Here is a 23,411-nt window from a genome sequence, read left to right as displayed (position 1 = left end):
TGTGCAAGAAAAGTGAAAACAAATCCAAAAATTATTTACTGCTTGTGCAAGAGCTTGTATACCAAACACTGTTAGGTTATGTTGTTGTTGTTGTTGTTCAGTCATTAAGTCGTGTCTGACTCTTCGTGACCCCATGGACGATAGCACACCAGACCTTCCTGTACTCCGCTCTCTCCTGGAGTGTGCTCAAGTTCATATTCATTGCATCGGTGATTCCATCTAGCCATCTCATCCTCTGCTGTCCCTTTCTCCTTTTGCCTTCAATCTTTCCCAGCATCAGGGTCTTTTCCAGGGAGTTTTCTCTACGCATTAGGTGGCCAAAATATTTGAGCTTCAGCTTCAGTATCTGTCCTTCCAATGAGCACTCAGGGTTGATTTCCTTTAAGATGGACTGATTTGACTTCCTTGCAGTCCAGGGGACTCGTAAGAGTCTTCTCCAGCACTACAGTTCGAAAGCATCAATTCTTCGGCGCTCAGCCTTCCTTATAGTCCAGCTCTCACAGCCATACATTACTACTGGGAAAACCATAGCTTTGATTATATGAACCTTTTACACAGACTGTTGTGCAAACATTTGCAGAACAGCTCTGTGATTATCTTTCTTCTGCTCACAGAAGAAAACATAGTTCTTTAGGGTGCAATCCTATGCATGTTTAGACAGAAATAAGTCCTACAACTCCCAATATCCCCCAGGCAGCATGGCTGGTTGGGGCATGCTCAGAATTGTAGGGCTTATATCTGTCTAAACATGGATAGAATTGTGCCCTTAGATGTTTTTCTATTTTACACCCAATGTATGTTTTTGTATTTTAAGAACTTTGGATTGAAAGTAATTGAGAGGTTGCATTTATTTTTAGAGTTCTCCTGAGGAAGAAACATGAAAGCTAGAAAAATGAGCATACTTGGTTTTTTTTTATGGTAAATGTTCTGTACCTTTTGATTTGTGTCTTCTTTAATTTAAGCTTCTCTGCACAGAACATAAGTACTCTGGTAGGGGAAAGAGACATGTGGAGCAGCCTTTAGAGCTTTCATTTAAAGCTGCCTTCCCCAACCTGGTGTCCTCCAGATGTTTTGGACTACAACTGTCAACATTCCTGAGCATTAACCATACAGGCTAGAGCTGATAGGAGTGGAAGCCCAAAACATCTGGAGGACACCAGGTTGAGAAAGGCGAAGTGAATGGATTGCTAGAGAATTGCATACAGAAAGCTGAGATAATAAGCAGATATAACTTTCACCTACCCAAAATCTATTTTCACTGACCTGCTAATCATGTGACAAAATGCCAGTCTGTTATCCAGCCTTCATTAAGTAAATTGAGTGTAGCTTGTTCCCAAAAGAAAAGAAAACAAAGCTGTTGAATTAGCCTTTTTGAAGCCTGATTAAAGAAAGTGTTCTTCTAAAGTGTTGCTCTGTTTAGAATAATGTGATACAGTGACCTTCCAACCTCCTTTTTGTATCTATGTATAGGTCTGCCATGGCTGTATTTTAGAGTTGTACTAGGTAGCTACATTTTTCAGCAGATACTGGAAAAGCAAACATTTTTTTCATTCATTCATTCGTTTTACATGGATACGTTGGTAACTTTGTCATTCTCCAGCATGAAATGTTTTCCAGTAGCTACAAACAATGTTTTTGTTAGTTTCTAGTGCCAAACTGAAAAGAAAAAAGAACTGGTTTGGTGGAACTGCCATCTATACAGAACTAGTAGCTGATAGTGAAGTTAAGAAAACATCTAAATCCAGCAGTTCCTCAAATCCAAAATGGGATGAACAGTTGACTGTGTAAGTAGACTTTTTCCTAATTCTGATTTATTATATGTACAATTTTTTGTGTTCATTGAGAGTTTGCAGTGGGATAATGGCTCACTGAGACCCATTATTCAGCAGGTACAGTGTTGGAATTGGTCCCAGGCTCCTGCACCTCTCTCCATCCCAGTATCATATTTGTACACAGAGGATTTGATATTCTTTACCCGATGAACATATTGGATGGTCATATCTGAGAGAAAACATGGCGTCGGGGGAGAGGAACTCATACATAACTAAGGGCTCTACTAGGGTTGATATAATGTGTGTATGTATATGTGTGTGTGTGCGTGTGAGTGTGTGTGTGTGTATATATATATACACACACACACACACACACACATCTAGAGGGGTAGCTAACAAATTTATTATGGCATAAGCTTTCATGGACTAACAGCCCATTTCATCAGATGCAATCTACAGATAATGTAGATTGAGAACTAAATGATTGTCTTGTTAAATTAATAAGAGTACTCAAATATTTTAGGCCTGGCTGTTCTGCACGTTGAGTGTGATTAAACTAATGGATTGCAATGTGCTACATATTTCTGATTCTGAAAAGGAAATTAAACTTGTCTGTCTACAGGAATGTGACTCCACAGACCACTTTGGAATTTAGAGTTTGGAGCCATCATACTTTAAAAGCTGATGCTTTATTAGGAAAAGCCACTGTAGACCTTAGACAAGCTTTGGAAATACATAATAGAAGATGTAAGTTACACATTTATTAAGATTCCATTAGTTAACCAATTTTTATCTTGATTGTTTTAATTGATATGTTTAAACTGAACTTTATGTCCCAGTTGTAATGTCTTTTGTAGCCATATATAAATGCATAAGATAGTACTTCCCACTGCACTGGCATATTATCACAAATGGATATTGCTGGTGATATAGGAATGTTAAGATGGATAAGTCCTACCCTTTTCTACTGCAAATGCTAATATATATAAGAAAATCTGAAATGGTTCTTTTGATGTATGCCTAAACTAGCAAATGAAATTATGCTTTTAGATAAATAAGTTAGTTTTTTTCTGAGTGCATGCTCACTCTTTCCTCTTTAAATGTCAGCTGAAATATTGGGATTATCAAACAGTGATTTTTTGAAACAAGTAAGACCAAAGGGCCAGCAACATCGGTTCTGAGCGTTGATTCATTCCCACATGAACTGAAATATAAGCATAGGATTCTTTAACATGACTATCCCTTCCTACTGTAAACAGCAGGAGAAGTTTTGGCAGCATACCAGTGGCGTCATTGGGGTTTGTGGGGTAGAGGGCAGGGCAGATGCTCAATATTCTTTGAGATTGTTGGGGGAGGATAGGAGAAGATCATACATGGTACTTGGCAGTTGCATGCTATGCATAGGAGCAAATGAAGCTGGTTGTGGGGGGATCTCTCTCCCTTAAGTGGGTGGGGGAGAGGTGCAGTCACTGCCTCATTTGCCCCAAATATAGAGCTGCCTCTGCAGAACGCTACTACATTAAGCAGTTCAGCCTCTCGCTCCAAGTAGCTCATCAGCATGTGCCCTTTCCCTGTGTGAACAGCAACAGAGGCTCCAACAGTTGTACTTCTCATATGTACTTCTGTGCATGAGTCAACAGATGGGAAAATGGGAATGAACATGTGCATAAGGGCAGAATACTAGTAAAGCCCTCTGATGCTGTTTGCATGAAGGGGTGTGCTGCTAAAGAGCCTTTTGCAATGTCTTGACAGAGCAGCTGAGATATGTTTTAAGTAGATAGCTCTGCCGGAGTCTTTGCTTTTCACAATGTCTTTTGCTGCTCAAACTAGGGTGGGGAGGGGAGGGGGTTACAGTGTTATTTGCCTGTGTGCCAATTTTGTGGAAGAAACCAGCTGAGATACATAATGGGGGCTGGGCTGAGAGGAAGAATCCCTCTCAAAGGGTTATGAGGGAGGTCAGATGAGAAATGCTTGGGGGACTGGGTAAAGCTCCAAGCCCACCAGTAGAATCATAGAATCATAGAATAGTAGGGTTGGAAGGGGCCTACAAGGCCATCGAGTCCAACCCCCTGCTCAATGCAGGAATCCAGGTCAGAGCATCCCTGACAAATGGCTGTCCAGCCTCGTCTTGAAGGCCTCCAGTGTGGGAGAGCCTAACTCTATACTAGATTTTAAGGATACTATCCCTCTTGCATGAAATCTCAATTGGTATAATTTGATAAAGCTTCACTGACTTCTGTGGGTATTCAAATATCCAAAACTTAAGGAACTTCAACATTCTTAATAATAAAAAATATAGGGTTGTATCCAAAAGTTATGCGAGTAGAAAGCCACTCAGTGGGGCATAGGAAGCTGCCTGAGTCAGACCACTGGTCCATCTAGCTAAGTATTGTCTACACTGACTGGCAGCAGCTCTCCAGAGTTTCAGGCAGGAGTCCTTTCCAGTTTTTACAGAAAAGCTTCAGAAGTGCTGGCTCTGTGATGTGTATTGTGTGTTATGGATTTAATTAGCATTACCCTGACACCTTTGCTTAAGAATCCATTTTCGATCTGGAAGGCACAGCTGAAAAGCTGCCAGCAACATTAGGGCTGTGAACCATCACAGAGGCACATGAGCCACAAAGTATACTTGCTTCCTCCTGGAATAGATTAAAGGGAGGTGTTTCCTATAACTGCAGAAACATGCAAATGCCTGCTTGATTGCCATGCTGCCACCCAGCTGCCTAACCCATGAAGGTACCATTGAACTAGCCAGTCAAGAGCCCTCGTGGTTAAAGTGGTTCAATCCTGAAGTATCCCTACCTCCTGGATAGATCAGCGAGGTCAAGCACTACCTGAGCATCTTTGATGACACCTTTTGTTTTGAATATTGTATTACATTGCTCTGTATAGCCTGGCAGATGTAAAATTATTCAAGCCTCAAGGAACCTCCTTGAGCCTTCTATTTATCCCTGAAAAGCAAACTATTGTTTTGTTGTGAGCCATCCTAGGAGCAACCTCTGGGGCATCGATCTCTTTAAGGCCTTTGTTTCAAACCCTAACTTCCTTGGAGTTTGGGCAGTCTTTGGTCATTCTTTCTGCTTGTGCTGGTGTGTGTCTTAGTATTCTCAGACTTTGAGAATAACCTGGGGTCTGATTGGCTTTAATAGAGTTTCTCATTACTCTTTCTGAGCATGATTCTTTGTTCTATTCTGGTACCTATCTCACATTTCTGGCCCAGAGTTTCCCCTTGTGCTTTCGGATTGAACCACTGTATGGCTGCATTTGCCCAGAGAGATCTGTTACCTTGCACACCCAAAGCTGTTTTCCATACTTGCAGAAATACAGGTCAGTCTTTGAGGACACACAGGTAGTCTGCAACCTCTGTGTGAGTTGCTATCTTTGAGGATTTTCAGACAACACGCTAACCCACACTCAGTGGTTGAGTGTGGGTTGTTCTTGAACCGTGGGTTGTTTGTTGAACCGTGGGTTAGTGTATTGTCTGAATGTCCACAGGGTGGCTTGTTAACCATGCAGTGTGGCTTATTTTCTTAAACAAGCCACCTTGAGAACCCATGGTTTGTTGTTGGGTTGTTCAAGGTGGTTAACAAGCCACCCTGTGAACATTCAGACAGCATGCTAACTCATGGTTCAACAAACAACCCATGGTTCAACAGCAACCCACACTCAGTGGGTTATGTGTTGTCTGAAAGGCTCCTTTGAGTCCAAGGGAAGTTGTCAAGAAGTGAGCTCAGAGCATTGGGAAGTGGCTACTAAACGTCTTGAGCCAAATACACACTATCTGAATTTTATTTGGAACTCTTAAGGAGAAGTCTGTTGCAAGGCTCTCCATCTAAATCTCTCCCTTAAGCAAATTGTGGTGGCTTCAGAGCCTCTAATTATAGCCTCAGCTTGGTCTCCCCATCATTGCTGTGAAGACTGTGTCTTCGTAATTTAGTAATCAAGAGAGGCTTGAGGCCGTTACCTCATTTTTTGAATGTGGAACCAAAGCTGAGAAACCTGAGGGTAGTCCACAGCCATTTTTCTAATTTTTGGCAAGTTCGTTGGTTCCCCTTCTATTGAAATCAGCCAATTATATTTATTCCTGCTTTATTTCTCTTTCTTTCCTCCCAAATCTATCCATTTCTGCCTGCACGGTTCATCATTGCAATCAGCACTTGAGCTTCTTTGGCCACATAGCCTCCCTATCTCCTGCTCTGCTTTTTCCATGGTGCTGTTTTCACCTCCTTACTTGGTAAATGCGAATTTTCCCAATTTATCTTTCTCTATCTCTTACTTAGGCCTATTAGAACTAGTATAATGGTCCATGTACTAGGGAGGGCTATACTAACCAATTGTTTTTCTTCCATAACTAATGTGCATGCATGTGTTTTTAAGAACAAAATTGGTAAAAATCTATGCTTTTGGACTTCAATAAGTATTTGAACTAATTTCCCCAATTTAGAGCATAGTGTGTAAATTCACTGTATGCGCATCACACCTCCGATTAAAGGCCCATTTAGACTTGCATTGGTTGTTACATGTATATGGATACAAGTTACATCTCTGTGTGAATGACGTGTGGCAGTGCAGTCCTACCTGGATAACAAGGATTAAATGTGAGACTTTTTACCCCTGAGCCTAGCGCCCTTTACCTATCCTGTACAGTGCAGCATCCTGTGCCTCCTCTCAAAAGCCTCTCTTGGGAGTTGGAAAACCCTCCGGAAATGCATAGAATTTGATGTGAGGGACTGCAGTGGAGCGGGGAACAGGGGAATATTGAGTTCAGGCAGCTTGCATGAGCAGGAGTTTCACTCACACATGCTGCCTCCAACCATTTTTCAGTGATTCCCCATTCCTACTGCAGTCTGTCCTCGCACAGACAAGGCCTTTCCAAAGGGTCCCCCAAGCCTCGGGGGTGTCAGGTTTCCCAATGGTGTGTGTGTGTGTGTGTGTGTCACAGGGAGCTGCAACAGCGAGGAAGGGATGGGAATGTCCCACTGCATGAGTGGCCTTGGATTCAGGTAACATTTGAATATAACCCATAACCAATTAGGTGAATGAAAATGCTTATCTGTCATAAGTGTACACTTCATATTTATATTTTTTTGTGGAGAGCTCATTTCATGTGTGCAGTCATATGTAGATCCACTGTTATAGACTATGTGTAGTAGATATTGCAATGAACAAAGCAGCTACATAATCTGGATAACTGCTACAGTGTTGTAATCTTAATCTTTGGACTGAGTATTCCAAAGACTCTTAAAATAAAAAGCTAAGTATTAAGTTCTGTCTTTGAAAATGTACCAACTAATTTATCCTGTGGCTGGTTGTTTACATGTTTTTTTGATAGTAGAAAGAGTCAAAGAACAGTTGAAACTCTCACTGGAAAACAAGAGTGGCTTGGTGCAAACAGGAGAACTGATAATAGTGCTTGATGGTTTGGTGCTTGAACCAGAATCTCTTACAAACTGCAGTTCATTAGTAACCAGTAAGTTAACCTGGGAAAATAAAAATTAGCCTTATTATCCGTTGGTATAAGAAAAGAAAAATCTAATTTTGTTTCTTATTGTTTAGTAGAAGTCCAGCAAAATGGTGATGCTTTACATGAAAACAGAGAAACATCTACAAGAACCACTTCCAGGTCAGATTTCTGTTTAAGAAAAACTATTTATGGTAATAGTATAATCACCCACTAAAATATCAAACTGAATTTGCAGAATATCAGGTTGCATTTAAAGGTTCAGCTGTGAGAGATGCAGACTCAGAAAGTGCATTATTCTGAGAAAGTGCATTACTTTTGAATGGACATTTACTTTGGGGAGGTGTTTCTGCTTGGAGGTATATATGCATGCACTCAATAAAGTACTTCCTAGAGTACTAAAGCCTAATCTTTGCACAGGATGGGTATGTACATCTTTATTCACCCCACCCCTTCTCCCACCATACAGCAGTTGTTTACTCCTGCAGTGTGAAATGCATTATGCTGAAGTACTTTGCTACTAAGGTGACAGATACTGGGTTTCCTGCATTCAGTCTGACCAGCTGCCATCCAGCATCTTTAGTCATAATGTTTGCCATTAAAATAAAACCACTTTGAGTACCTGATTGGTCAGAAATCTTATATTTGCTTAGCATTTAATAGTTTTCTAGCTTGGGTCAGCAACTGATAAAATGAAGTAAATCCATTATAACTTCAGTGTGTGTGTGTGTGTGTGTATGTATGAGTAAGTAAGTAATGGAATCTATTAAACAACCATCCAAATATAAGTTGAAATAAATACACATAAATGATTGCCATATCACACATTGTTATATTATTTATGTTGCACCATCTAATATATATGGTGTTTTACAAAGAATGTCAATTACAAGTATCTCAGTTACAAGTACTTTGACCTAGTTACAGTAGGGCAGCCTCCCCCAACCTGGTGCTCTCCAGATATGTGGCCATGATGGCTGGGGATGATGAGAGTTGTAGTCCTGCACATGCACCAGGTTTGGGAAGAATGCAATAGGTATTGGAACATGGGACAGTACAAATATATGTAACAAATTTAATACTTATTTTTTACAAGATCTCTATACGATGTTTCCAGCAGAATAGACAATCAAACACCATCAAGCTCCATAGTACAGATCTCGTTCCCTATACATACAGTTAATGGAGATAGTGGAGACAACACACCATCTCCTCATATTGCAACAGGACCCAAAAATATACCAACACCCAAACCACTTTCAAGTGAGCCTGACAGCAATACTGGTAAGAAAAATGTTAGAAAATGTAGTCCAGTTGGTTAATTGATGGTTCTCTGTGGGAAACCTCAAATTAACTTTAGGTGTTTTAGGTGATATCAGTGTGGTTCGAAGAACCTAGTATATAAGCAGAAAGCACTTCTGTGTGCTTTTTGACATTTTCTCCCTGGTGTGCATCAAATACTGCTCCTGACCTTTTGCAGCAGGTTTTGGGGGGGAAGGGAATGTGAGGGGCTGAGGTACGAAAAGGGTGGGCAAAAAAGTCCATCTGCACACAAAATAACTTATAATCTTTTTGATTCCTGGTCTTTATGTGTACTTAGAGTTATATAGTGATGTTTGATTTTGTTTCTTTACATACTTTAATTATTCAAAGAAAGGAAACTATTTTGAGAGAGAATTGATCTTAAAACAGAACTATTTAAATTTGCCCTAAATCACCAAGAAAGACCAGCTTAAACCACATAAATATAAACATTCAGATCAAACTGGCTTCTTATGGAATTGGAGAATGAGCAATAATATGTGAAGCATATTGCATACGAATTTTTTAAACGGTTCAAAAGAAGCAGCATTGTTTTTAGATTCGACAAAGCATTTGACAATGTGGAATCACCATGTTTGTTTGAAGTCTCAAAATCTTTTGATTTTGGCAGAACTTCCAGAGGATGGTTAAAAAAATCTATATTAATCCAAAAGTGTAATACTTAATGGACAAATTTATGTTGATTTAATTAAATCCATGAGACAAGGTCATCCAGTGTTGTTTATATTAAGCTAGAAGTGCTAAAATTAAATGTATAACAAAGCAATCCTCTGGTTCCTGGGAGAGTATCCTAGGGACCATAGGATATGGCAGATTTCCACTCCTGAGCCCATAGGTACTTCTACAACCTTGGGAGAGGGAATCTGGGTAACAGCGACCTTGGAAAAGCTTGGGGAGGTCCAAAAGGGGGCAGGACAGTGGGATAAGAGGAGAAGTGTGAATCCATAGGAATCCATAGGATCCTACAGGCTCTCCATTACTGTCCCCGCTCACCACCAGTAAATCAGCTAGACTTTTAAACTGCATAGAGATATGTTTAAATATGGTATTGTATTTTAAATTTTAAAATATAGATTTATTAAATAAATAAATAGCAGGCTCAGGGGCCTGTTGAGCTGAATTCTTTTTTTAAAGGAGGAACAGGAAGTGAAATAACTTCCTTCATTCCTCCTGGCTTGCTTTGGTCTTGCTGGCAGGGCTTTGGATAGACAGAGCTCTATCCAAAATATGTTAAAAATAATCATTTATTGTATATGTAGATAATATATTATTGTAAGTGCCAAAAAAGGGGAGGATACAAAACTCAGCGATACAAAACTGGACAAATCAAAGGACCATAAAAACATTATATTGTGTGAGCGCAAAGTGTATAAGAGTCAATGACAACTTGTAATGATCAGTAGATAATTGAGCACCTGTGTGTCAGGTGTGAGCACTTAATATGCAAACAATTATATAATCAAGAATGCATTGTACATATCATATATACAACATAGTTGTGACAAAAACTCCGGACTGCATTTTTGTTTCTCTTCTTCAGAATGATAGAATAATCATTTTGTTTTTCTGTTATGGATGGCAGCCAAGCTTGATCTTCCCAATTCTTATTTCTGTTTTGCAACAAAATGTAAATGAATAGTAAACCAAAGCAACCCTAATGAGGTTTACTGATATTTACTTTATCTGATGTCTTCAAAAATCAAGTGGCAAAAATGGGCAAATGAAATTAAATGCCAAGGCTGTGCTCTTCCAGGGGCATAAAATCCCTAAAACTGCAAAGTAACACACTAGTTTATTACAATTAATACCTAACTACTTTCATGTAGTTTAGAAAAGAACTTACCAAAAGTATTCAAAGCAATGTATATTTGGAACTTCATTGTTTTTATGTTTTGTTGCATAATAGAACATAGGAATTGGGAAGATCAAGCTTGGCTGCCATCCATAACAGACAAATAAAATTAAGATAATTGGTCTGTATTTCTGAATATGATGTATATTGCATTCTTGCTTATATGATTGTTTGTATATTGAGTATTCCTACCTGATGCATAGGTTCTCAATTATCTCCTGAACATTGCCAGGTGACATTAACTCTTGTACTCTTTGTGCTTATACAACATAGTGTTTTTATGGTCCTTTGATTTGTCCAGTTTTGACAATATAGCATTGACAATCTTGAACCCAGAGGTCTCTCTGAAAAACTAGGTAAGTTTATATTATAGAATATTGTTAATTAGCTTGATATGAATTAAAAGAAAAAACTGAGATGTTAGGAATAAATGTTAACAACAGAATAACAAATAAAGGAAAAACAGCTATAGCTGGAAAGCTAAGTGAATAAGGTAATTGGGAATATGCCCCACTGATAATTTAAATGATCCATATAAAAACAATTATTATATAAATAGTCATATTTTTATAATGACTGTTAAGCATTTTTGGCAGAATATTAGCTGTGAAAATGACATTAATGCCAAAGTCAAGTTTCTTATTTTAGTCTCTGCCTATGAAGCTGAATGAGGATCAGTTTAGAAGATAGCACATGTTTATTTTAATTCTTTTAATCAGTCAGTGTCTGATTATTGGCGTACAAGCTCTTTAAAACAAAAAAATGAAATATGTTAATTTAAAAACTTCTTCCTATTCACTTTTTCCACACCATGCATAGTTTTGTACACCCCTTACTTGTTTTTTTTCTAAGCTAAACAGTCCAAATCATTGTAACCTTTCCTCATAAGGGGTTGTTCCAGCCCCTTGCTGCACTTTTTTTCCAGCTCTACAATATCCTTTTTGAGGTGCAGTGACTAGAACTGTACACAGTATTCCAAGTGTGGTCGCACAATGGATTTGTAAAAGATATGATATTGCCAGTTTTATTTTTGATGCCTTTCTTAATTATGCCTAACATGGAATTTACCTTTTTCACAGCAGCTCACTGGTTTGATATTTTCATTGAGTTTTCCACCACAACCCCAAGATCTCTTTCTTGGACAGTCATCACTAGCTCAGATCCCATCAGAGTATACATGAAGTTGGGATTTTTTTTTTTGCCCCAGTGTACATCACTTTACATTTTCTTACAATGAACTGCATTTGCCATTTTGATGCCCATTCTCTTAGTTTGAGGAGATCCTTTTGGAGCTCTTCTCTATCCCTTTTTGTCTTATCTTTCCTAATAATGTGGTGTCATCAGCAACTTTGCCACCTCATTGCTCACCCATAGCCCCAAATCATTTATGAACTATTTAAAAAGTACTGGTCCCAATGCAGATCTTTGGGGGACAATACTTTTTACATCCCCCCACTCCAAGAACCGTCTATTTATGGCTAGTCTAGCATGGATGCACTCTGTCCATGCTCAGATGATTAGTGGGGGAAACAACACAGTGTCGGTTGTTTCCCCTGTGTGTGCCAGTCATGCTACCAGAATTATCCTAGTTACCTGTGCTGTGTTGCGGGTTGCCATGTTGTCTGAATGTGGCATAGGTGTAGTATATTTTCACCCACCCTACAACCCATGGCTTGCAGTAGAGGTTGTAGGGTGGGTGAAAATGGACTTATGCCTGCAGGGTTTGGACGACATGGCAACCCACAACGCAGCATGGGTAATTAGGATAATCTCGGTCGCATGATCATCTGAACAACCCCTATACTTTTTTTTTTTTTTAACCAGTTACAGATCCATAAGGGGATCTCTCTTATCCCATGACTACTATATTTTAAGAGTATATTTTCCTTGGGTTTTCTTTAAACTGGAGAATGTTCCTTTATCTAGTACTTTGTCAATATAAGATGTGCTTTTCTTTCTGCATCCCAGTTAACTGTGAGTCATCTGTGATGGAAGCTGATAATCATTCAACCTCTGAAACTCCTATGGATTCTGCAGAAGCATCCTCTGTGTCTGTAGACTGCACTTCCACTTCTGTAGAACCTCCTTTAAGAACAGAAGCTACTACTAGTAACTCAGAGAGCAGCACATCTACAGCTGCCCCCAATGTATCTGCTGGACTTGAAACTGGTGCTTCTACTGATTCAGCATCTTCTAATACACAAAACAATGCAACTACAGAAACAGCAAAACCAAGGGAGTCTTCAAATGTATCTGGGGAAGCTGTAAGGCAACAGCCTGGTAACACCAGCATAGAACCTTTGCCCCCAGGGTATGTGAGGTTGGTTTTAATTAGAAATATAATAACCAAACAGGACACATTAAACATAGACATGCAAATTTTATTGGTCTTTAGTCTACTGGATAGGTTAAGTTGCTTCAAACATATTTCTCATTGGGTTGGATCCAGTCTTAAATCGTTGAACTTAGTACCTATTGAAATCAGTGGAATTTGAGTTAGGTCATGTTTAACTTATCCCACTGATTTCAAAGAAACCCATCTTCAGCTACCTTAGTCTAGACAAAATCCACTTTATATGGTCCAGAGTGTCTTCTAGCATGGCCAAAATATGGGCAGTGCTATACAGACTGTCCTCAGTGTGGGGACAACTATATTTGAAGGCTGTAGCCATGGATGAGGAAGGGAAGTTAAGGAGAGGCTTGTCCTGGGCTGGATTTTTCTCCTTGGCTTGTTTTCTTTTCCTCTGCAGGAACCTTTCTTGGGACCGACCCAGCTGTTTCTGTGAAATGCATTATAGTTTTTTAATCAGCATTTCTCAGATAGCCCAGGCTACTCTTATGTTTTGTAGGATACCCTTTTCATCAGTCTCTTAATTTGTCCTGCATGGCTGGGCCAAATGTTTTTAGTTAACAATTGAAAGTGCTTAGTCTCAAAGTTTTAGCTTGTCGTCATTTCTGGAATAATAAGGTTAGAAAACAAAACAGAACCACAACTTTGATGTTTATCTTTTGCACGAATATATTTTTGTCATCAGCCTTCAGCGTAAAAATGGCAAACATAGTATTAATGAACCTCTTTTAGTGTGGTAATCTGTACATTTCTGCAGGCATAACAGTATATTTTAACAGTATATTTTCTGTTAATGGTGTTTAACTTGTTTGTATTTTTTAAAGATGGGAACAGAGAAAGGATCCTCATGGTAGGACCTATTATGTTGATCACAACACAAGAACTACAACTTGGGAAAGGCCTCAGCCTTTGCCACCAGGGTAATAGACAAGTTTTGTATTCACTTGAATATGTCATTGCTGGCTTAAAAATATACTATTGGTAACGAAATGCACAGATGGGAAGCTGTTTCTTATTATTTTGCAGTTTAAGTTATGTCTTGGAACTTTCTGTACAATTTCTTTTTAAAAAATAGTTTAAATTGGGATATTTAACAGGTTTTTTTAGGAGCAGGGTTTAAAAGAAATGGCAACCCATAATGACCAATGTATTTTTGTTTAAAAATTCCTTAGGCTTGGGGCCTGTGATAGGATGTTCAAGGAAGGAATGTTTTTCTTCCCTTCTCCCCACTGCAGACACTTGTGCCCTCTGGAGGGTCGGGGGGGCCCTCCTGAACAATTTGATGGGATATGGAGGCCTGCTGCGGGATGGAGGAATTGCCCAAAATTGGGTAGAGGTCCATACAACTTTGGGAGGTTCTCCTTCCCTCAGCAGCCTTCTGAGCCCCATCTCACATTATTCAGGAAGAACCCCCCCAAAAGCAGGGAGACTTTGTGGGGGGGCAGGAAGGAAGGAGGAGGGGATAGGAAACCTGCTTTCTGTTAAGCCTCTGTGTGCAAGCAATTGACATTTGGCACCTTCCGGCAGTGGAATCAGAAATTAATAGCAAAGCTGAACTTGGAGAACCATTTTGAAATTGCAGGTAATGCTTTTAAAAGACATGATCTTCACCTTGATGCCCAGTTTGTCCTTTGCAGTAGAAGGGTTCAGATTTCTCTGGACTAGCTTACACTGGCAGAATAGTTTGTTTTGTGATGTACTTGCTAATCTTCGTTGAATCTCCCTAGCAACTTGCTCCTAAGCAGAGGGATGAGTAGCCTCTGTATCCAAAGCATCTACTGGTGCTTGTCTAGAAATAAAATCCAGATTAGATCTGTGTGACTATTAATAATAAATGGCCATCAATGTGCATGACACTATGTGAAGTAAAAGAGGACAAGTCTGTGTCCCAGTGAGTGTACAATCTAAAATTCAGCATGGAGGTAGGAGTCAGTTATTTCAGTTACACTTACTTAGTCACAGTGGGTCTATGGTCTTTCTTTCTTTCTTTCTTTCTTTCTTTCTTTCTTTCTTTCTTTCTTTCTTTCTTTCTTGCCAGCCAGCCAGCCAGCCAGCCAGCCAGCCAGCCAGCCAGCATTTTTACCACAGTCTTCAGTCAGAAAAGGCTGCTAGACTGGATTACAAAAATTAATAATGGACAATAATAACTAATAATAATTAGGTTTGATTGGCTCTAAACCTATGAATCACATTCACAGCAAGTCTCTCTCATTTTTTAGAACTTCCGATTTAATGACCGGGTTCGGACGACTCATTATGGGTTGTTTAGCGCATGACCAACTGTGGTGCCTGCGGGTGCTAGGTTGCATATCCAACCCTCACCTGGGGGTTGTCATGTCATGTGAACCTGGTGAGCATGGGTTATGTGTGAGGGTTAAACAACATAACTCTAAAAGTTGTTTAACCCTCACATAACCCACACTCACTGGGTTTGCCTGATATGACAATCCCTGGGCGGGGGTTGCATATACAAAATGGCAACTGCATGAGCCACAGCCTCACTGTGGGATAAATAACCCATGGTGGGCTGTCATGTCGTGTGAACAGCCTTATTTTTTATGTTTATTAAGTTAATTGAGTATGTGCATTTTAGTTGTAACATTTTGTTTTAATTCTTCCTGTCTTGAAAGGAGAAAATTGTATGGCATTTATCCTTAGTGCAACTTTTAGACCTGACACTTAAATCATGGGAAGTGAAAATATAGCTGTGCTAATATGTTGCTACAACAGGGGGACAGTAAACCTAGCAGATCAGTTAAGATTTAGCATGCACTATCAACAAAAAAGTGACTTGTGAAGTCATACAGCAACATTGGCAGAAACTCTGAGACAGACATTTAGGACCATCTTACTTTTCTGATTTTTTAAACACTTACTTTAGAGCTTTTTAGTGGGGCCGGGGAAGCATCTGGGAGACTTGCAGCATAATCCTATATATATCTACTTAGAAGCAAGTTTCATTGTTTTCATGGGATTTACTCCCAGGTAAGTCTGTGTAGGATTGTGGCTTTATTTTCCTATAGTAAAATATTTTTTCATTATGGCAGTGAAGAAAATAGCTCTCAAAGTTGACATTTGTTTCCTAGGTGGGAAAGAAGGGTAGATGATCGTGGAAGAGTTTATTATGTGGACCATAACACGCGGACAACAACGTGGCAGCGACCAACAATGGAATCGGTCAGGAACTTTGAACAATGGCAGTCTCAGCGAAACCAATTGCAGGGAGCTATGCAACAGTTTAACCAACGATACCTCTATTCGGTAAATTTACAAAGTTATGAAATATTTGAATTTTTTTCTCTTTTGTTAGATACATAATACTATACATTATTATATACAGCTACACACTGAGACCTTTTGATACCTTGATAATGGCTGAACTCAGATGTAATGTGAAACCATGGTATGTTCAGCTAAAAAACTATGGCTTGTTTGCCTGTATTCTGACATTTGTCCACAGCTTGAGAAACCATCTGATTCTGGCTTATTGTCCTAACCTTTTGTTGTTCAATCGGTAAGTCATGTCTGAGTCTTCGTGACCCCATGGACCATAGCACGCCAGACCTTCCTGTCCTCCGCTCTCTCCCGGAGTGTGCTCAAGTTCATATTCATTGCATCGGTGATGCTGTCTAGCCATCTCATCCTCTGCCATCCCCTTCTCCTTTTGCCTTCAGTCTTTCCCAGCATCAGGGTCTTTTCCAGGGAGTTTTCTCTTCGCATTAGGTGGCCACAATATTTGAGCTTCAGCTTCAGTATCTGTCCTTCCAATGAGCACTTAGGGTTGATTTCCTTTAGGATTGACTGATTTGACCTCCTTGCAGTCCAGGGCACTCGTAAGAGTCTTCTCCAGCACCACAGTTCGAAAGCATCAATTCTTCGGCGCTCAGCCTTCCTTATAGTCCAGCTCTCATAGCTATATGTTACTACTGGGAAAAACATAGTTTTGATTAGACGGACCTTTGTCGGCAAGGTGATGTCTCTGCTTCTTACTATATGCTGTCTAGGTTTGCCATAGCTTTCCTCCCAAGGAGCAAGGGTCTTTTAATTTCATGGCTACAGTCACCATCTGCGGTGATCTTGGAGCCCAAGAAAGTAAAATCTGTCACTGCTTCCATTTCTTCTCCTTCTATATGCCAGGAAGTGATGGGGCCAGATGCCATGATCTTAGTTTTTTTAATGTTGAGTTTCAAACCAGCTTTTGTACTCTCCACTTTCACCCTCAACAAGAGGCTCTTTAGATCCTCTTTGCTTTCTGCCATTAGGGTGGTATTGTCTGCGTATCTGAGGTTGTTGATAATTCTCCCAGCAATCCTAATTTCGACCTGTGATTCATGCAACCCGGCGTTTCTCATGATGTCCCCTGCATATAAGTTAAATAAGCAGGGCGACAATATACAGCCTTGTCGTACTACTTTCCCAATTTTGAACCAATCAGTTGTTCCATGTCTTAGTGTTGCTTTTTGACCCTCGTACAGGTTTCTCAGGAGACAGGTAAGGTGGTCTGGTACTCCCATCACTTTCAGAATTTGCCACAGTTTGTTGTGATCCACACAATCAAAGGCTTTAGCGTAGTCAATGAAGCAGAAGTAGATATTTTTCTGGAATTCTCTTGCTTTCTCCATGATCCATCGAATGTTGATCTCTAGTTCCTCTGCCTCCTCGAAACCCAGCTTGTACTTCCGGTAGTTCTCGGTTCACATACTGCTGAAGTCTAGCTTGTAGGATTTTGAGCATAACCAACATTAAACCACAGTTTCTTGTTTTGGATATAATGGGTAATTCTTGTTTAATGCAATCCATCCATCTTCACCAAAAATGGCATGTGAGGAGTGGAGGGGACAGATAAAGGAGGAGCGCAGCATTATTTATGAAGTTTTGGATGGACACAGGCCATTGTATTTCACCAAGTCTTCCCACAAACTATACTTTGATTCAGGCATGACAAACCAAGATCTGAACCAGATGTAACCTGGTTTGTAAACTAACTCTGTTTGTGCTAACTCTGGTTTGCTTTTATGTCTGAACTCAACTGGAGGAATCTTTAGGTGCAGGGATTCCAAGAGACTTACAGTTGCTGGGTTCCTCCTGTCTGTTATAGTAGCTAATGCAATGGAGGGCTCTGTGGTGTCCTCTGCCTGGCATGTTGTGTGGGGTGGAAAAACTTCATGCGAGTGTCTCTCTATCACTGTTTGCCCCCCCTCAACTTTCATGCTGGTTGAGTATTGGACACTGACTAAGTTATGCTGACTTTACAGTGGTGTAATTCTCCCACAGTAAGACTGCCTAGTTTGAATGGTAAAGCTACTTCAGGTATTCATGTAAGAATTTGACCCTGAAGAACTTCAGTGTCTCTGTGAGACTTTTGTACTGGGTGGCTCAGAATACTTAACCCTCCCCTTACTATTAAGTATTCTTGAACTTCATCCTTTTTTAATATTCACTTCAAAAGTATGAGTATTTCTGTAAGTTGTCATTACACCATGCGCGGAACTCTGGTGTGCACTTAAGACACTATTAGACAAATTGATTTGATATACCAGATTTGTGCAGCATGAGAAAGCTTCAACAAATATTAGAAGGTGCCTGCTTTTGGTGCCTCCTTGTTAAAATACTAGATTTTAGACCAAGGCACTGAAACTTTTGCTGCCTTTTCACAGAGTCTTCAGAAGTAGACAGTGGGTTGGATCCAGACTATGTTAATTGCCTTTAGTCCCACTTAAATAAATATGAGAAATCAGTCATGCTTTAAGTCCCGTGAGGTGTTCCAAAAAGTGGAAAGGCCAATTGACTACATACTTTCCCTAAGACAGTCCACATGTAGCCTATTTGTGTTAGCCTCCAGCCACTGGGAGTATTCTGGCAGCCAGGCCAGCAGGCCAGCTAGGGCTGGGCGGGAGTGGGGGAATAATTCAGTTGGACAGGGGGATGGCCACTTCTGTGTCTGCCTGCCTTCTCTGTGAAGATTGCAAAGGGCCTGGCACCTAGCACCTGTTCAGCCAGGCTCTGTTGCTATGTTGTGGATGAAGAGTCAAGCCATCATCATCATCATGAATTTATTATTATTATTTCATTTCTGTACCTCCCAATAGCCAAAGCTCTCTGGGCAGTTCACAACAATTCACAAAAATTATAAACCATAACATTATACAACATTATTTGATACAACATTATAATAAAACATAGTATAAAATTTTTAATGTACACATTTTAAAACAATTTAAACAGCTAAAAACAATTTCAATACTAGATTTCTTCAAGACAGCTGACATAAATGTCACATCATATGCCATTAAATGCCTGGGAGTAGAAGGCAGTCTTAACTTGGTGCTGAAAAGATGACAGTGTTGGCACCAGGCAGGCCTCAGTGGGGTGCTCGTTCCGTAATGGGGTGGGGGGAGCACCACTGAGAAGGCTGTCCCCCTTGTTGTCACCTTCTGAGCCTCCCTTGGAGGAAGTACATGGAGGAAGGCCCCCAATGTTGATTGTAGTGTCTGGGTAGATTTGTGTTGGGAGAGATGTTCTATCAGGTATTGTGGTCCCAAGCTGTGTAAGGCTTTATAGGTTAAAACCAGCACCTTGAATCGGGCTTGGAAACATATAGGCAGCCAGTGAAAACAGGCCAGAATTGGCCTTGTATGCTCAGCCCTTCTGGTCCCAGTTATTAATCTTGCTGTCACATTTTGCAGCTTCTGAACAGTCTTCAAGGGCAGCCCCACATACTGTGTATTACGGTAATCTAACTTGGAGGTTATCCGAGCATAGGCAACTGAAACCAGGTTATCCCTTTCTAGATAGGGGCATAGCTGGGCCACCAGCCGAAGCTGGTAGAAGGCACTCCGTGCCACTGAGGCCACCAGAGCCTCGAGTGACAGCGACGGCTCCAGGAGAACCAAGCTACAAACCTGCTCCTTCAAGTGGAGTGCAGCCCCATTCCGGAACAGGCGGAGCACCCTGCATCCAGTCAAACAAACCACCCACTAGCAGCATCTCAGTCTTGTCTGGATTGAGCTTCAGTTTGTTAGCCCTCATCCAGTCCATTCACAACCAGGCACTGACTTAGCACATCCACAGCCTCAGCTGATAAGGACAAAAATGAGTAGAGATGTATGTCATCAGCATACTGATGGCAGCGCATTCTAACACTCCGGATGACCCCATCAGTGGTTTCATGTAGATGTTAAATAGCACAGGGGACAAAACTGACACCTGAGGACCCCCATGATGGAGAATCCATGGGGCCAAACAATAGTTCCCAAGCACTACCTTCTGGAGCCATCCATCCAAATAGGAATGGAACAGGTGCAATGCAGTATCTCTCATTTCCAGCTCAGACAGTTGTCCCAGAAGGATACCATGGTTGATGGTATCGGGAGCCACTGAGAGATCCAGTAGTATCAACAGGGTCATACTCCCCCTGTCTCTCTCCTGACATAGGTCAGCATACAGGGTGACCAAAGCTCTTTCTGTGCCAAAACCCATCCTGAACCCTGACTGAAATGGATCTAGATAATTGATCTCATCCAAGAGTGTCAGGAGCTGGCCGGCCACCATTGCTCAAGGATCTTGCCCCGGAAAGGAACATTTGCCACCGGCCTAAAGTTGTTAAGATCTTCTGGGTCCAAGTAGGATTTCTTCAGGAGTGGTCTCACCACCACCTCTTTCAGTCGGCTCAGGACCACTCCCTCTTGGCACGAGGCATTAATCACCTCCCTGGCCCAGCCAGCTGTTCCCTTGTTGCCAAGGTTGTATAAGCCAAGAGGGGAAATGATCCAGTACAGAAGTGGTTGGATAAACCTGTCTGAACACGTTGTTAACGTCCTCAAACTGTACCAATTGAAACTCATCCCAAAAAACTGGACAAGCTGTGCTCTGGATATATCACCTGATTCACCTGCTATATCACTGGAGTCTAAGTGCTCTTTATTAATTTTTATTAATCCAGTGCACTTCAACATTTTTATTAATGACTTGGAGGAGGAGGGGCAGGGAATGCTGATCAAATTTGCAGATGACACAAAATTGGGAGGGATAGCTAATACTTTGGAAGACAGAAACAAAATTCAAAGTGATCTGGATAGACTGGAGCGCTGGGCAGAAAACAACAGAATGGCATTTAATAGGGACAAATGCCAAGTTCTGCACCTAGGAAAAAGAAACCAAATGCACAGTTACAAGATGGGGGATACGTGGCTCAACCACACTATGAGCGAGAAGGATCTTGGAATTGTTGTCGATCACAAGCTGAATATGAGCCAACAATGTGATGTGGCTGCAAACAAGGCAAATGCTCTTTTGGGCTGCATTAATAGAAGCATAACTTCCAAATCCCGACGTACTAGTTCCCCTCTACTCAGCACTGGTTAGGCCTCATCTGGAGTAGTGTGTCCAGTTCTGGGCACCACACCTTAAGAAGGCTGCAGACAAACTGGAGAGGGTTCATAGGAGGGCAACAAAGATGATCAGGGGACTGGAAACAAAGCCCTATGAGGAGAGACTGAAAGAACTGGGCATGTTTAGCCTTGAGAAGAGAAGCCTGAGGGGACATATGATAGCGCTCTTCAAGTACTTGAAAAGTTGTCACAGAGAGGAAGGCCAGGATCTCTTCTTGATCATCCCAGGATGCAGGACACGGAATCATGGGCTCAAGTTACAGGAAGCCAGATTCCGGCTGAACATCAGGAAAAAATTCCTGAGTGTCAGAGCAATACGACAATGGAACCAATTACATGGGGAGGTGGTGGGCTCTCCCACACTGGAGGCCTTCAAGATGAGGCTGGACAGCCATTTGTCAGGGATGCTCTGACTTGGATTCCTGCATTGAGCAGGGGGTTGGACTCAATGGCCTTGTAGGCCCCTTCCAACCCTACTATTCTATGATTCTATGATTCTAAGTCCTGATGGATGCAAGAAATTTTATCCTGGAAGTGCCTAGCAAGTGTGTTACAGCGGACCTCAGATGGGTCCATGGTGTCCTTAGGTTCAGCATATAATAGCCCCTGGATGACCCTGAAAATCTCCACTGGGCGGGACATGGAGGATTCGATAGAGGCAGTGAAATGTTGTTCCTTTGCTGCCCTCACTGCCCCTCAATATATCTGACCGGAGGCAAACACTGCATCCACTAGACGTTTTTCTCCATCTGAACTCAAGCCGTCTCCTGTTTTGTTTTATCAGTCTCTGTTCCAGGGTATATCAAGGAGCAGTATGATATCTACTGCAGAGAGGGTGCTCAAGAGCAATTGTCTCAACCACCCAGGTCATTTCTGCTTTTCACAGATTGACCAGGGCTTTGACAGGAGCACAAGCCATATCAGCTGGACACCCCTCCCCCCCGGCCCTCTGGAAACCATTTGGTTCCATTAGCCTCTTGGGCGGACCATCTTAATATGTCCCCCACCCTTGCAGAGGGGAAAAACTGCCGTCAGTCTAAATGTCAACAGGAGGTGATAAAGGGACCAATTCAAAGTCCCCCATCCTCAGATCACCATCCCCATGACTGGCTGAAAAAAACAAGTCTAGAGTGTGCCCTGCTACATGTGTTGGGATGATGACATGTTGGGATAGTCCCATGGTTGTCATGGAGGCCATGAAATCCTAAACCATCCCCAACAAGGTGCCCTCAGCATGAATATTGATGTCTCCCCAAACCAGCAGCCTGGGGGACCTCAGCATCACATCTAAGGCCCCCTCTGTCAAGCTCAGGTAGGGAGACTGCTGGGTAGCAGGGTGGGTAGTACACCAGCAGAATCCCATCTGTTCCACTGGCCTGACACAAGATGCAAATACTCCAGACTAGTAGTCAAACGGACAAGGAGCCTGGAGAGAGAGAGAATTCTTACATACCATGGCAACTCCCACTCCCCATCCCTCAGGTCTACCCTGATGCTGAACTAAGTACCCCGGTGGGCACAACTGGAAGAGACTAATTCCTATCTGTTCACCCAACCGAGGTCTCGATTATGCATGCCTGATCACCCACCTTATCCACTGTTAAATCATGGATAAGAGAGGTCTTATTCTGCACTGATCTGGCATTTAAAAGCAGCATCCGGAGACCTGAGGGCAGGCTGATAGGGCAACAACCAAACCTGCGGATGTGGGGAGAACTGGAACAGGGCACAGCCATTAACTGTCTGGGCTGCATTTCCCTGACCTGGCTAGTCCTCGTCCCAATGCCATATCTCCCTCTACCTGTCACTGCACTGATTGCCCCCCCATCCCCCACTTGGCCCATATCTTCCCTCCCAGACACATACTCAGGCCCTAAAAAGGGAATCAGTCCCCTACCAAAGACACTGGACAACCACATTGGCCAAGATGTTAGGGGGGTGACCCCCTTTGGCGTTGTCCCTTTTGGGGGCATCGTTGCTCTGCTTCTGGCCCGGCAGATAAAGGCCTCCCCTCCCCTCTGGAGTCAAGCACAGCTGGCTCATGTTTTCAGTCAACCTGGGGGAGGCTTCCCTTCTTGAACCAGCTCGCTCTTCCCTGCAGAGTGTCCCAGTTTGCTTATCTGTGGCTTCAGGTCTTCATTAGCCTTGCTTCTGGCCCTGCAAATAAACGCCTTCACCCAGAGTCAAGCACAGCTGGCTCACGTTTTCAATCAACCCAGGGGAGATTTCCTCCTCTTGCCTGCTATGCCAGCTTCTCCGAGAT

General features: G+C 41.7%; 1 protein-coding gene across 7 annotated transcripts in view; it reads left to right on the top strand.

Moving 5' to 3' along the window:
- Window positions 1-23,411, top strand: part of WWP1 (WW domain containing E3 ubiquitin protein ligase 1) — a 100,466-nt gene that overhangs the window by 39,160 nt on the left and 37,895 nt on the right. The window contains exons 3-10 of one of the 7 annotated variants that reach the window (XM_084849186.1): window positions 1,643-1,784; window positions 2,395-2,519; window positions 7,105-7,242; window positions 7,332-7,395; window positions 8,354-8,517; window positions 12,377-12,719; window positions 13,583-13,678; window positions 15,845-16,019. In XM_084849186.1, the coding sequence (XP_084705312.1) occupies window positions 1,643-1,784; window positions 2,395-2,519; window positions 7,105-7,242; window positions 7,332-7,395; window positions 8,354-8,517; window positions 12,377-12,719; window positions 13,583-13,678; window positions 15,845-16,019 (1,247 nt within the window). Of the gene's footprint in view, window positions 1-1,642; window positions 1,785-2,394; window positions 2,520-7,104; window positions 7,243-7,328; window positions 7,396-8,329; window positions 8,518-12,376; window positions 12,720-13,582; window positions 13,679-15,844; window positions 16,020-23,411 lie in introns of all 7 variants that reach the window. The other 6 variants (XM_084849184.1, XM_084849185.1, XM_084849183.1 and 3 more) reach the window with 6 other exon arrangements.

Source organism: Heloderma suspectum, chromosome 4 (assembly GCF_057233095.1).
Source record: "Heloderma suspectum isolate Gila_16-S chromosome 4, 16-S_ref, whole genome shotgun sequence".
Classification (NCBI taxonomy): domain Eukaryota; kingdom Metazoa; phylum Chordata; class Lepidosauria; order Squamata; family Helodermatidae; genus Heloderma; species Heloderma suspectum.
The sequence above is the reverse complement of the archived record's forward strand: the minus strand, read 5'-3'. Positions and strand labels throughout refer to the sequence as shown.